This window comes from Passer domesticus, chromosome 1 (assembly GCF_036417665.1).
Source record: "Passer domesticus isolate bPasDom1 chromosome 1, bPasDom1.hap1, whole genome shotgun sequence".
NCBI lineage: Eukaryota > Metazoa > Chordata > Aves > Passeriformes > Passeridae > Passer > Passer domesticus.
Genome location: NC_087474.1, coordinates 640,848 through 655,540, shown reverse-complemented (window position 1 = coordinate 655,540; position 14,693 = coordinate 640,848). Strand labels below are relative to the sequence as shown.

The 14,693-nt window shown below is 68.2% G+C and overlaps 1 protein-coding gene and 1 long non-coding RNA gene across 5 annotated transcripts; one reads left to right on the top strand and one right to left on the bottom strand.

Moving 5' to 3' along the window:
• The first annotated feature begins 3,342 nt into the window (after positions 1 to 3,342).
• Positions 3,343 to 11,278, top strand: CSPG5 (chondroitin sulfate proteoglycan 5). Of its 2 annotated transcripts, none has more exons than XM_064411842.1 (5): positions 3,343 to 3,534; positions 5,357 to 6,524; positions 8,190 to 8,378; positions 9,246 to 9,318; positions 10,793 to 11,278. In XM_064411842.1, the coding sequence occupies exons 1-5, from the start codon at positions 3,471 to 3,473 to the stop codon at positions 10,952 to 10,954; spliced, it is 1,656 nt and encodes a 551-aa protein (XP_064267912.1). In that variant the 5' UTR covers positions 3,343 to 3,470; the 3' UTR covers positions 10,955 to 11,278. The 2 variants fall into 2 exon arrangements, with proteins under 2 accessions (XP_064267912.1, XP_064267973.1); XM_064411903.1 differs by lacking the exon at positions 10,793 to 11,278 and adding an exon at positions 9,848 to 10,500.
• LOC135296954 (uncharacterized) lies at positions 11,250 to 14,693 on the bottom strand. 3 transcript variants are annotated; one of them, XR_010358971.1, is made up of 4 exons: positions 14,332 to 14,693; positions 14,152 to 14,173; positions 12,504 to 12,842; positions 11,250 to 11,874 (listed from the first exon to the last, which is right to left on the bottom strand). It is a non-coding gene; the product is annotated as an uncharacterized LOC135296954 (long non-coding RNA). The 3 variants fall into 3 exon arrangements; XR_010358999.1 differs by lacking the exons at positions 14,152 to 14,173; positions 14,332 to 14,693 and adding an exon at positions 13,994 to 14,027; XR_010358967.1 differs by lacking the exons at positions 14,152 to 14,173; positions 14,332 to 14,693 and having other exon boundaries at positions 12,504 to 13,987.

The following is a 14,693-nucleotide window of genomic DNA, read 5'->3' as shown; positions in this document are numbered from 1 at the left end:
AGGGAGGTGTTGGTGTGGGGCTGCCCCACAGCCCCTGGGACCCGGAGCTGCCAGCCAGGATGAGCTGGGATGGGGACGGAGCTGAGGCTCCCCAGGGTGGGACTGAGCCCAGACTGGCAGGAGCAGGACGGGCAGCAGAGCCCCTCCCTCGGGATTTTGGGGGTCCCCAGGATCCAGGGGCAAGCTCCACTCGCAGTGCTGCCGTGGGCAGGGATTGGGATGAGATCCCTCCCCAGAGCCCTGCACGGACGGACAGGCTCAGGGATTGGCTCTGGAAGGCCCCAAATGGTGGCTGCAGTTCTGTCTTTTAAATCATCTTCAATATTCTGAGTAATTCCCCCAGGAAAACCCAGACTTGGCATCAGCAGCTGGCTCTTCCCAAGTGAGGGAGCTGGTGCTGGATTTCTCCTTCGAGACCAGAGAGCCATCGCTGTCCCTCTGTCTGTCTGTCTGCCTGTCCTGCCATCCCCATCCCACCCTCTGCTGCTGAGGAAGCCCAGCCCAAGGCAGGTTTGTAGGAACGTGGTGGGATTTGCCCCGAGCCCCTGCTGGGCTGGGCTGCTCCTGGCTGTGGGCACGGGCGTGGAAAGGCTCAGGCCAGCTTTGCCCCTGGCTGTGCTGGCTCTGGGAACAGGGGGGCTCTGGGATTGTCCCAGCTGGGTGTTCCTGCCTGCACAGCACCCCGTGAGCCCTGCCCCAGGGGGGCTGAGACCCTCGGTCCTCCTGCCCACCCCAGCTGGGGGTCCCTGATCCAGAGCTGTGGGGCTGCAGGGAACGTCCCTGCCCCGTCCCCTGGGCAGGCTGGGGCTGCCAACACCCTCTTGTCCCCAGGAGCACGGGGTGTCTCCTCGTGGGGCTCTGAACCCCAGGGTGACACTGGCCCCATCCCTGCCCCATCCCAGCTCTCCCATTCCCATCCCATTCCCATCCCAGCCCCATCCCACCCTCCATCCCATTCCCATCCCAGCCCCATCCCATTCCCATCCCATCTCCATCCCAGTCCCATCCCATTCCCATCCCAGTCCCATCCCATTCCCATCCCAGCCCCATCCCATTCCCATCCCATTCCCATCCCAGTCCCATCCCATTCCCATCCCATTCCCATCCCAGCTCCATCCCAGCCCCATCCCAGCCCCATCCCACCCTCCATCCCATTCCCATCCCAGCCCCATCCCATTCCCATCCCGTTCCCATCCCAGTCCCATCCCAGCCCCTTCCCAGCCCCTCCCGGCTGTTCCCAGCTGCCAGGGCCGTGTCCCCCTGTCCGTCCGTCCCCTTGGAAACGCATCCATGCCCGGAGGCCCGGGGAATGCTAAGCAGGTGCAGCCCCTCGGCCCCGTGAGGGACAGAGCGGGGCTTGTTCCCAGCGCGGAGCGCGGCCAGGAGCGCTGCTGGGAGGGGACCCCGGCCCCAGCCCGGCCCGGGGGGCGGGGGACACCAGGGGGGACTGGGGGCACTGCAATGGGGTCCCACGGGGGACTGGGGGCACTGCAATGGGGTCCCACGGGGGACTGGGGGCACTAATGGGGTCCCCTGGGAGCCCCCGGCACCACCCCAGCATCCTGCACTGGTGTGGGGGGTGGGGTAAGGGGTGTCTGATGAGGGACACCCGAGGTGGGATGCAGGATTTGGGATGTGAGATTTGGGATATGGGATGTGAGATTTGGGATATGGGATGCAGGGTTTGGGATATGGGATGCCCAGCCCAGGATTTGGGATGCACAGGCAGGATTTGGGATGCCCAGGCAGGATTTAGGATGCCCAGCCCAGGATTTGGGATGCCCAGCCCAGGATTTGGGATGCACAGGCAGGATGTGGGATGCACAGGCAGGATGTGGGATGCACAGGCAGGATTTGGGATGCACAGGCAGGATTTGGGATGCACAGGCAGGATGTGGGATGCACAGGCAGGATTTGGGATGCCCAGCCCAGGATTTGGGATGCCCAGCCCAGGATTTGGGATGCACAGGCAGGATGTGGGATGCACAGGCAGGATTTGGGATGCCCAGGCAGGATGTGGGATGCACAGGCAGGATTTGGGATGCAGGATGCAGAACCCGAGGTGGGCTGCGGGCAGTGGAGCAGCCACCACGGCCACGTCCCTGCGCTGCAGGTGGAGGTGCCCAAGGACGCCCGGTGACCTTGGCAGGTCTCCATGGAGCCAGCGGCGCAGGCCCGGCCCCGGGGCGGCCACTCTCCCTGCGCCGGGCCCGGGCTGAGCCCCGGAGCCCCCGGGCTGTGCCCGCTGCTGCCCCGGCACCCCCGCCCTGCGGGGGGGACCCGGGGGGGCCCGGGGGTCCCGGTGGCCGCTGCCAGGCCGGGCAGCTCGGAGCCTTCTCCTCTCCCGGCTCTTCCCGACTCCGTCCGGGTGCTGGGCCTGGAGCAGCCCCCCTGCCCCCTGCCCCCTGCCCATGGTGCCCGCGGTGCCCGCGGGGACACGCCACTGTGACAGAGGCGGCCGTGGTGGCAGCTGGAGCAGTCTGGCACCGGCAGGCAATGCCAGCGCCCTGGGGCGCCCAGGCTGGGGCAGAGAGGGTCCAACCCCACACTGGGGGCTCTGCTGGGGGGGCACAGCCCCGCGGTGCCCCCGAGTGGGGTGTGGGTGCGGGGCAGGGTCCTCCAAACCGGCTGGGAATGCTGGGAGGGGGTCCCGGTGCCGGTGCCAGGGGGTCCCCGCCCCTTGCAGGGGCAGTTTGGGGGGGTCAGAGAGGGATGCCGGCTCGCGGGGGTCCGGGATGGGTTCCCCCTCTGCTGGGGGTGCCAGGACGTGCCCTCTGTGTCCCCTGCCCCAGGATGCTGGTGCCGGGATGTGCCCCCCGGTGCCCCCGAGGATACCCGGGCTGGGGGAGCAAGGATGTGCTGGGGACTGTCGGGGTGTGCCCCCCGGTGTCCCCCTCTGCCGATCCCGGGGTACCGGGATGTGTGCTCCCCATCCCGGGGGTACCGGGCTGTGTGCCCCCGATCCCGGGGGTACCGGGCTGTGTGCCCCCCACACCGGGGTACCGGGCTGTGCCCTCCCCGATCCCGGGGTACCGGGCTGTGTGCCCCCGATCCCGGGGTACCGGGCTGTGTGCCCCCGATCCCGGGGTACCGGGCTGTGTGCCCCCCACACCGGGGGTACCGGGGCTGTGTGCTCCCCGATCCCGGGGGTACCGGGCTGTGTGCCCCCGATCCCGGGGTACCGGGCTGTGTGCCCCCGATCCCGGGGTCCCGGCTGTGCCTTCCCCGCTGCCGGGGGTCCCGGGATGCGCCCCCGGCTCTGCCCGCGGGGTGCCGGGGGGGTGCCGTGCCCGTGCCCGTGCCCGTGCCCGGAGCCGCCGCCGCGCCCGCGGTCCCGCCCCCGCCGCCCGGCCCGGCCCCCCCGGCTCGGCGCGGCTCCGCTCGGCTCGGCGCGGCTCGCTCGGAGCGGGGCGGGCGGAGCCGCTGCCGGTGCCGGCCCCGTGGCGGAGCCGGGGTCCCTCCATGCCGCCATGGCCCCCCGCGCCCCCCGCGCCCCCCGCGCCCTGGCCCTGCTGCTGGCGATCGGCGCCCTCGGTGCGTACCGGGACCGGGGACACACGGCACGGGCGGGGGGGCGGATCCGGGCCGGGGGGGATCCCGGGGGGGCTGCGGGCTGCGGGGGGATCCCCTCGCCGGGCTGGATCCCCGGGCGGGGGCTGGGTCCGCTGCGGGGGATGCTGTTGATCCTGCTGCGGGGGGCTGGATCCCCTTTACGGGGGGGGGCACTGCAGGAGCCGGGGAGGGGCTGGGTCCCCTTGGCGGGGCCGGATCCCGAGCGTGGGGCTGCGTCCCCTTGGAGCAGGGCTGGATCCCCTTGGAGCGGGGCTGGATCCCCTTGCCGAGGCTGGATCCCCTTGGAGCAGGGCTGGATCCCCTTGGAGCAGGGCTGGATCCCCTTGCCGAGGCTGGATCCCCTTGGAGCGGGGCTGGATCCCCTTGGAGCGGGGCTGGATCCCGGTGCCGGGGCTGGATCCCCTTGGAGCGGGGCTGGATCCCCTTGGAGCGGGGCTGGATCCCCTTGCCGAGGCTGGATCCCGGTGCCGGGGCTGGATCCCCTTGGAGCGGGGCCGGATCCCGGGGCCGGGGCCGGGTCCCCTCGCAGGGCGGGCGGGATCCCCTGGCGGGGCCGGTCCCTTGCGGCAGGATCCCCGTGCGGGCAGGGGGAGCATCTGCAGGAGCCGGGGAAGGGCTGGAGCCCCGCGCAGGAGGGAGCGGATTCCCCTGCAGGGGCTGGATCCTCCCGGGATTATGGGGGGCACTCGCTGGGGCCGGAGCGGGGTGGATCCCCCTGGAAGGGGCCGGATTCCATTGCAGGGGGAGCTGGACGCCCCTGGGAAGGGGCTGGATCCCCTTGCAGGGAGCCGGAGCCCCTTGCAGGGGCGGGATCTGGGTCTGTGTGGGGCGCGCTCGCAGGAACCGGGGGAGGGCTGGATCCGCTTGCAGGGGCTGGATCCCGGCTGGGCAGGGCTGGATCGTGCCGTGTGTCCGGATGCACCCGCAGGAGCACAGGGGGCTGATCCCCTCGCAAGGGAAGGGAAGGGGCCGGGTTCCATTGCAGAGGGGCCGATCCCGCCGCAGGAGCTGCTCCCGTTGTGTGCAGCGGCGGCAGCCGCAGCAGCCGAGGGGCTGGAGCCCACCACAGGGGGCTGGAGTCCATCACAGGGGGCTGGATCCCCTCACAGGGGGCTGGAGCCCTTCACAGGGAGCTGGATCCCCTCACAGGGGGCTGGATCCCACCACAGGGGGCTGGATCCCCTCACAGGGGGCTGGATCCCACCACAAGGGGCTGGATCCCACCACAAGGGGCTGGATCCCACCACAAGGGGCTGGATCCCCCAGCAGAGCTGGGGAGGGGAGCAGGGCTGGATCCCCCAGCAGAGCTGGACCCGTTGTGTGTATGGAGTGCACTCACAGGAACCCCAGGAGGGCTGGATCTGCCTGGGGGGGCTGGATCCCCTTATGGGGGTTTGATTTCTTCTGGGGAGGGCTGGCTCCCCTTGCAGCGGGGCTGGATCCATTTGGGGGAGAACTGGATGCCTCTGCAGGGGGATGGATCCCCTCGAAGGGCACCTGAGGGGGCAGGCCCGGGGAAGGCTTGGGCTGGGGGGGGCTGTGCTGGGGCGGGGGGCGTCGCAGAGTTGGCTGTGGGGGCACCCACAGAGCTGGGGGATCTCTGGGGTTCACCCCATCAGTCCCCGGGAGAGGCTCAAGGATTCGGGGTGCAGCCCCCCAGGTCCTTGTCGTGCATCCAGGTGGGTGCAAGGTGGAGCAGGTGGGGACCTGTTGGACCCCCCAGGCTCCTCCCAGGGCGGCGGGGGCACCTCTGACACCTCTTTCTCTCCTTGCCCCCTCCCAGCATCCGCGTGGCCCCCCCAAAACTCCAGCGCTGGCGAGGGGAGAGCCTGGGAGGGCTCTTTGGAGAGCAGCCCCCCGAAATGGGACCTGGCGAGTGGAGACCCCCCGGGGGCACCCAGCAACAGCACGAGCGCCGGGGGGGCGGCGGCAGGACCCCAGCTAGAGCCCCCCGGGGGGGGCACGGCCACCACGGAGCCTTCGGCCGTGCCCGAGGGGTGCCCGGGGTGCGGCGGGGAGGGCGAGGCCAGCGCCGTGCCCCCCCGAGCCGTCACCTGGCCCGGGGCCGGGGGCACGGTGCCGGGGGCGCTCGGCAGCCCCGAGGAGCCGGGCAGCGGTGACCGACCCACGCCCGGCCCGGGGGGCTTCGGGGGGCTCCCGGCCGCCCCGCCCAGCCCCCCCGGGCCCCGGCTCGCCACCGACTCTGCCGAATCCCAGCCGCGGACCCCCGTGCTGGGCGAGCCCCGCGCCGGGGGGGACTCGGGGGGTGCCCCGGAGCTCTGGGCCGCCCCGTCCAGCCCGGCCCCGGCGCAGGGCGCCCGCGGCTGGACCGACCTGACGTGGCTGCAGGAGCCCGGCGCCGCCGCCACGGGCCCGCCCAAGCCCCCCGCCGACCGCGGGGGCTCGGAGATCATCGACGTCGACTACTACGACCTGTTCGAGGGGGGCCAGGGACTGGGGGGTGCCCCCGGGGCCGGCCGGCGCCGGGAGCCCGAGGGGGCGGCCACGCCCTGGGCCCTGCACGAGCTCTACGACGACTTCACGCCCTTCGACGACGCCGATTTCTACCCCACCACCTCCTTCTACGCCGACGGGGACGACGAGGACGAGCTGGAGGACGAGGAGGAAGAGGAGGAGGAGGAGGAGGACGCCGGGCTGGAGGACGAGAACGGCTACCGGCCGCCCGCCTCGGCCGCGCCCGCCCCCCGGGACCCCCGGCCCACCGGGCACCGCGCCGCGGCCCCGCCGCCGCCGGGGCCGCCCCAGGGCGCGGGCAGCCCCACGGCCTGGCCGCGGCCCGGCGAGCGGGGCCCGCCCGACAACGGCTCCGAGTGCCGGAGCGGCTACGTGCGGCACAACAGCTCCTGCCGCTCGCTCTGCGAGCTCGTCCCCAGCTACTGCCACAACGGCGGCCAGTGCTACCTGGTGGAGAGCCACGGGGCCTTCTGCCGGTAAGGGACGGGGCCCCGAGGGTGGGGTGTAGGCGTCGCCATCCTGGGGTTCACCAACCTCTGTACTCCATCCCCTGCACCCCATCCTGGGCTCGCCATCCCCTGCACCCCATCCCTGGGCTCCCCATCCCCTGCACTCCATCCTCTGCACCCCATCCCTGGGCTCACCATCCCCTGGGGCTCACCATCCTCTGTACTCCATCCCCTGCACCCCATCCCTGGGCTCACCATCCCCTGCACCCCATCCCTGGGCTCACCATCCCCTGGGGCTCACCATCCTCTGTACTCCATCCCCCGCACCCCATCCTGGTACTCACTGTCCCCTGCATCTCATTTCAGAGTTGTCCATCCCCTGCACTCCATCCCTGGGCTCGCCATCCCCTGCACCCCATTTCAGAGTTCTCCATCCCCTGCACCCCATTTCAGAGTTCTCCATCCCCCGTACCGCATGCCCAGTGTTCCTACCCCTGCACCCCATCCCCAGGTTCTCCATTCCTGTGTATCCCATTCCCAGTCCTTCCAGCCCTTGTGCACCCCCATCCCCACTCCCAGTCTCTCCCTACTCCATGCATCCCATCCCTGGGCTCTTCATCCCCCTGTACCCATCCCTGGGCTCTCCACCACCCATGCACGCTCTTCCCAGTGCTGCCATCTCCCTGCAGCCCATTCCTGGCATCTCCACCCCTTTCAGCCCATTCCTGGTCTGTCTCACCCCAAATACTTCATTCCTGGGCTCTCCATTCCCTCTGCCCCATCCCTGGGCTCTCCATCCTCCCAGCCTGGCGTTCTCAGTGTTTCCATCCATTGTTACCCCACTCCCCATCTCTCCATGCACCCCATCCTTGGAGTCTCCCTCCCCACACACTCCAGTCCCAGGCTCTCCATCCTCCATGAGCCTCATCCCTGGGCCCTCTGTTCTCTGTGCTCCATCCCTGGGCTCTCCATCCTCCATGCACCCCATCCCTGGGCTCTCCATCCTCTGTGCCCCATCCCTGGGCTCTCTCCATCCTCTCTGTTCCATCCCTGGGCTCTCCATCCTCCATGAGGTCCATCCCTGGGCTCTCCATTCTCTGTGCTCCATCCCTGGGCTCTCTCCATCCTCTCTGCTCCATCCCTGAGCTCTCCATGCCCCTGACACCCCGTTCCCAGTTTTTCCATCCTTTTTCATTCCATTCGGAACCTTCCCAGCCCCTGGGCCCCCCGTTCCCCGTGCCCGCAGCCCCCTCCCCCGGGACGCAGGGGGGTTTCCCTGCCCGCGGGCGGCGGCTGCCCAGGAATTAGGTCAGGCCCGGGGCTGCGGGGCGGCCGCGCTAATCGGCCCCGGCAGATTGCTCCGGGAGGCCGCGCCGGCTGTGCCGCACGCTCCGGGATGTGCCCAGCGCCTGGCACCGAGCCCACCGGCCCGGGGGCCGCGGGGACCCCTCCCCGCTCCCGCCGCCGCTGGGGCGGGGCACCGGCACCGTCTGCGAGACCCCGGCGTGCCCCAGTGTCCCCATGTCACTCAGTGTCACCCCCCTCGGGTGTCACCCCTCGTCCCATCCCCCTCGGACACCCATAACCCCCGCAGGTGCACACACCGCATCCCCCGGGGATGCTCCGGGCGCGTTTTGGGGCGGGGGGGAGCGTTGTGGGGCGGGGGGTGCCTCTGACCGCGTCCCCCGGCAGGTGCAACACGCAGGACTACACGTGGCACAAGGGCACACGCTGCGAGTCCATCGTCACCGACTTCCAGGTGATGTGCGTGGCCGTGGGCTCGGCCGCGCTCGTGGTGCTGCTGCTCTTCATGCTCACCGTGTTCTTCGCCAAGAAGCTCTACCTGCTCAAGACGGAGAACAGCAAACTGCGCAAGACCAAGTGAGTGCCGGGCACCCCCGACCCTGCTGCTGCTAGCCCTGCTGCTGGCCTGGCCGGGACCCCCGGTGCCGCCGGGGACGCGGGGACGGTGGGTGGGAAGGCGGCCGTGGCGGTGGCTCCTGCTCCGTGGTTAATCCCTTAAAGCTGCTCCTGACTGGTTAATCTGCTTCGCTGGGAGCTGGGACACCGGCTGGGCGGCCATCGGGGACGCTCCGGCCGGGGACAGGGCTGGGGGGGTGACAGGGAAGGGTTTGGGGTCACCCCCCCGCCCCAGCCGCTGCTGGCCGGCTCCCGGAGCAGGGAGGATGGAGCCTTCCCAGCCCGGTCCCTAATGAGCTGTTAATTAGTGTTTGGAAATGCCAAGTGTAATTAGCAGGGAGGCTCCGTGCCAGCTCCCGGGTCTCCCTCTCCAGCCCTGCCCCGGGCTGCCCTTCCCGCTCTCCGGCCCAGAGCCCAGCTACCCCAAAAGCCCAGAGCTGGGGGCACCGAGCCCCCCAAAACGTCACACTGGGCTCCTTTAGCCCCAGCTCCGTCCCTGGGGACATTTAGTCCCCAAACCTCAGAGTTCAGGACATTTGAGCCCGCAGACCTCCATCTCTGGGCATATTAAGTCCCCAAGGCCCCAGACGTGGAGGCATTTAGCTCCCCAGATCCTCAGAGCCGGGGTTACAGAACCCCAAAGCCCCAGAGCAGGGAGGATGTGTCCCCCCAAAGCCCTGAGATCTGGGGGTATTCAGCCCAGACCTCCATCCCTGGTGACACCCCTGCAGACCTCCAGCGCTGGGAGCAGTTCCCCCGCCAGAACCAGGGTCCCCCCAAAGCGCTGTGTGGGGTGCTGCTCTGAGCCCTGCTCTCCTGACCCCGCAGATACCGCACCCCGTCCGAGCTGCACAACGACAACTTCTCCCTGTCCACCATCGCCGAGGGCTCCCACCCCAACGTAAGGAGTGTGTGTCCCCCTGTCCCTGTGTATCCCATCCTTGTCCCTCCGTCTGGTGACCTCTGAACCCTCCGCGATCCCCGCGCTGCCCTCCTGTCCCCATCCTGCCCTGGTCACAGCTCTGTCCCCTCGCTGCCGGCTCCCCCCTGACCTAAACTGGACCTAGGCCAGGCAGGGGGGCAGTGTCACCCCCTGTCCCTTCTCCAGCCCCTCCTGCCCGTCCCGAGCTCCCCATGGCTTTGGCTCCGTGTGGGGGTGGCAGGGTGGCAGTGCCCGGTGCCCAGGGAGGGCACAGCCGGGGCAGGCGATGCTCCCTTGGGCTCCGTGTGGGGGTGGCAGGGTGGCAGTGCCCGGTGCCCAGGGAGGGCACAGCCGGGGCAGGCGATGCTTCCTGGCTGCGGCGTGGCCGGGCAGGAGCCGCGGATGGCTGCGGCTGCTGGAGGATGGGACGCTGCGGGCTGCTGCCGTGCATGGGCACCCCCGGCATCCCCGGGATCCCCTCCAACGCGCTGTCTTTCGACTCGGACAGAGAGAAGCCAAGGGCTTTGCGGAGCCGGAGGAGGAGCGTAGGTCCCTTTAGGCTGCCCCTACCCACGGCCGCTGTTCCCCGTCTTCCGAGCGCCTTTAGCAGCCCTAGCGCCGGCGCGGCCCGGCCGCCCTGGCAGGAGGCTCCGGGGCCGGCTCGCCCCCGCTGCCGACAGGATGAACCCCGGGATGGGCTCGGGGCCGCTCCCCGGCGTGTCGCCGGGCGCTGACACATCCCCCGTCCCCTCCGGAGCTGGAGGGCTCGGCACGCGGTGCCCGGGACGCAGCAGCACTCAGAGGATGAGGAGGGGTCAGCCCCCCGGGAAGGGGTTTGTGGGGATCCTGCAGCCGACGGCGCCAGCTCCGGACTGGCCGGGAGCCACTGCCCGGGAGAGGAGAGCCCTGTCCCCGTGTGACGCCGGCCCTTGGCTGTCCCCGTCCGTCTGCCGCTCTCCGCGTGGCACCGGGGGCACCGGGAGCAGCGGGACCGTGCGGGCACAGCCGGAGCCCGGTGCCCGGTGCCGCTGCTCGGGGCCGCGGGAGGATGCTGCAGCGGGGGCAGCTCGGGAAGAGGCGTGCCCGGCTGTGCCAGCGGCGGGGGCAGCGGCTGTACGCTGAGGAACCGCAATAAAGCCAGCCCCTCTGGGCTCCTGCCAAGCGCCGCCGGGACTGCCTGCTTGTCGCCGGGCTGGGAGCGGGAGTCGGGCGGGACCGTGGGCGGTGGCCGGGGATGCTCCGCGGCTGGCACGGGCCCCGGGGCTGGCACAGCTCCCGAGCTGGGGAGGCTGTGCTGTCACCGCGGGAGGGTCGCACCCTGTCCCTCCGCTGCGAGGTCATCCCGTCTGAGCTGGGAGGGGACATTTGTCCCCCCAGTGGTCAGTGGGACGTGGGTGCCCCCAGTGGGTCCCGCCCCATCCCGGCCCTGCCCTGACCCCCGTGTCTCCCGCAGGACGACCCCAGCGCCCCGCACAAGCTGCAGGACTCGCTGAAGTCCTGCCTGAAGGACGAGGAGCCCTTCAACATCCACAACTCGACGTCGCCCAAGCACGAAGGCGGCAAGGGGGAGCAGGACGCGGGGGAGCTCAACTGCCTGCAGAACAAGCTGGCGTGAGCGGCGGGGCCGGGGCCGGGCTCCCCCCGCCGCAGCCGCGCCCCCCGCCCCGCGCCCCTCCCGCTCCCTGGCATGCTTTGGTGTGTTTTGTACTGAGGAAAACAAAAATCCCGGTGATCATTCGGCCGTGTCGTGGGGGTGTTTGGTTCGTGCTCCGTGTTTCTCGCTTGGGTTCGTTCCGCGCTGTGGTTTCTAAACCTTTGCCGTCCCGCAACTGACTTTTTTTGTACTTTTTGCCCCACTTTTTTTGAAATACAGGGAAAAACAACAAAAAAGGAGGAAAAAAAAAAGTAAGATCTTGAAATAAATAAACCTTTTTTTTTTTTAAAGTTAAGCCTCTTGCCAGTGCCTGCGATCTCCCAGCGTGGCCGTTCATAACAGGGATGCAGCCCCTGCTTCCACAGGGTCCCATGTGAGTGTCACCCGGGGGTGGTGGGTGCCTGTCCCCCCTTGTCACCCTCTCCTGCCTCTGCCAGGCCAGGGGTGCAGCACATCCTGCCACCCTGGACACACCTGGGACACCCCGGGATGTCTGCTGGAGGTGCATGGGCTGCTCCAGGGTTTGCTCCTTCCCTGTCCCCACGAGGTACCCCTGCACACGGGGTGACGGCTCCCAGCCACTCCTGCTCCAACAGCTCCTTCAGAGGAGCTGCCCAGGGTGGGATTTGGGGTGAAACGCCCCAGTTATCACCCCCAGCTCCTGGTTTCCATCTGCGTGCAGGAGAACCGGTGCCACTGTGCCAGTGGCTGTGGCAAGGTCAGGCCGGCCCTGTCGCCGTCCCCTGGCATCCAGCGTGGCACAGGGCTCTCCCCAGCGACCCCCAGCACTCCCACCACCCTTCCCTCGTGGCTCTGGCTGCTTCCAGCAGGAACTGATTTCTTCTGGAGACGGATTCACCCACGTGCCAACTCCAGGTTCCCTGGAGAGAGGACACGAAGACATTGATCACCACAGAGTTAAGGGTTCATCACCACACATTTAGGGTTCATCACCACATGGCATTAAGAGTTCATCACCACAGAGTTAAGGGTTCATCACCACATGGTGTTATGGGTTCATCACCGCATGGCATTAAGGGTTCCATCACCACACGGGTTAAGGGTTCATCACCACAGAGTTAAGGTTTCATCACCACATGGGTTAAGGGTTCATCACCACACATTTAGGGTTCATCACCACACATTTAGGGTTCATCACCACATGGCATTAAGAGTTCATCACCACAGAGTTAAGGGTTCCATCACCACACTAAGGTTTCTATCACCTCATGGCATTAAGGGTTCATCACCACACAGAATTAAGGGTTCCATCACCACATGGGTTAAGGGTTCCATCATCAGACAGTGTTAAGGGTTCATCACCACACGGAGTTAAGGGTTCATCACCACACTAAGGTTTCCATCACCTCATGGCATTAAAGGTTCATCACCACACAGAATTAAGGGTTCATCACCACACAGAATTAAGGGTTCCATCACCACATGGGTTAAGGGTTCCATCATCAGACAGTGTTAAGGGTTCATCACCACAGCGTTAAGGGTGCAGCACCTCGGGGTGCAGCCGGCTCTCTCCCGGGGCAGGGGCAGCCAAAGCCGCAGCTCCGCACGGATCGGATGTTCCTGAGGCATCCTGGGAGCCGCCGAATCATTAATTAATAATTAATTCTCGGCTCACTCGGGAGATTAGGAACGGAGGGGCGGTGGCGGGAGCCAGCAGCCATCCCGGCGGGGACAGTGAGCAGCTCACCAGCGTGGAATCCTCAGATCTCCCCCTGGCTGCAGCATTTCCATCGCCCTGCCGCGCTGCAAACACCCTGCACGGCGGGTTTGGGCTTTGCCATCCCTCCCAGCACGGAGCTCCAGGACAGGGCAAGCCGTGCATAAAGCACTGGGGACGTGGACACGGCAGTGAAGAGGGTGGGATGGGGAGAGGGGTGTGCTGGGGGAGCAGAGAGGGGATGCTGGTGTCCGAGCAAACCCCGAGGACAGGTGGGATGTCCTGGCACGGGCAGAGGCTGGGTGTAAGCTTCCCGTGGGATGGGCATTGCTGAGACAGGATGGGCACAGATGGGCATCTGTGCTCGGAATGAGGAGAGGAAATGGCTGTGGGAGGACGGGGATGTTAGAGGGGACTGGGAATCCCAGAGGGGTGAGGCAGGGCAGAGCACGCAAGGGGCACGGCAGGATGGGGAGGGCCACCCCCAAGGGGGCATGCAGGGACACGCTGAGCGGGGTGGGCAGCCCAGGAGTGAGCCCAGCCAGGCCTGGTGGGATCTGGAATCCGTCTGCTCCTCACGGGGATCCTCCCTCACGGCGCCTGTGGGTCTGTCCAGCCAGACACTGCCCGGGGACACACTGGCCAGGGTGTCACCGAGTGTCACCGTGTGGGGGTGAGGCTGGCACAGCACACTGGGGACAGCGCCACCGTGGAGGTGAGGGTGACACAGCACAGCCCCTCCATCCCAGCACAGCACACCCACCGTGGCTGGTGGCACTGTGCAGGTGGCACTGGCACAGCACACCCACCGTGGATGGTGGCACTGTGCAGGTGGCACTGGCACAGCCCACAGTGCACAGTGTCACCACAGAGCTGAGGGTGACACGGCACAGACCCTCAAGCCTGGCACAGCCCATCCATCCTGGACCCGCCTCACAGAGGTGCCCACCTTGGAGCAGTGCCCACATTCCCTCTCCACCCGAGTTTGTCCCCCCCAGGAGCCCAGCGTGGCCGGGGGGCAGTGGTGGGACAGTGCCCTCCACGGAGCCAGGCAGTGGCTCCTCAGCTCCCTGTCGTGAGGGATGACCCAGAGGAGCCTGGGTCCAGGAGCCACCCTTGGCAGCCGTGCTCGCCCCCGGGGCTGTGGGGGTTCACTGGATCAGGACCAAGGTGGGTCACAAGGATTGCAGCAGGTTAAGGATGCTCCTGCTCATGCCCAGCCTGGGAGCACTGCGGTTTTGTCCCCCTGTCCCCCAGCCCTGGGGCATTGCTCTGACCCCGTCACTCCCGGGGCTGTTCCCAGTCCCCCAGACCCCACTCACCTGCCTCAGGGTCCCTGCTGTGCCTCCCTGTGCCCCCATCACTCCCCGGGCTGCTCCCAGTCCCCCAGACCCCACTCACCTGCCTCAGTGTCCCTGCTGTGCCTCTCTGTGCCCCCGTCACTCCCCGGGCTGCTCCCACTCCCCCAGACCCCACTCACCTGCCTCAGGGTCCTGCTGTGCCTCCCTGTGCCCCCGTCACTCCCCGGGCTGTTCCCAGTCCCCCAGACCCCACTCACCTGCCTCAGTGTCCCTGCTGTGCCTCCCTGTGCCCCCATCACTCCCGGGGCTGTTCCCAGTCCCCCAGACCCCACTCACCTGCCTCAGGGTCCCTGCTGTGCCTCCCTGTGCCCAGCCCGTGGCTCTCTCCCGTTCCTGTGGCCCAGGAGGGAGCAGCAGGCAGGGAGGGATGGCCGGGTTATCCCAGGGCTCCCGTGGGTCAGACACGGGACAGGGAGAGGAGCAGGCGCCGTGCTCGGGGCCCTTTCTCCAGCCCTGCAGAGGAATTTGCCTCCAGCAGCAAAGCAACGCACGGGCTTTAATCACAGGCCTGACCATGGGACGCAGAGAGGCCAGAGCTATTAAATTTCAATGCTTGGCTGATTTGCTGGGAGGGGAGATGGGCCCATTGTGGGCAGCAAGGGCTGGCACGGGCTGCGGGCAGGGAGCTGGCATCAGCAGTGGCCTGTCCTCCCCTCTGCCG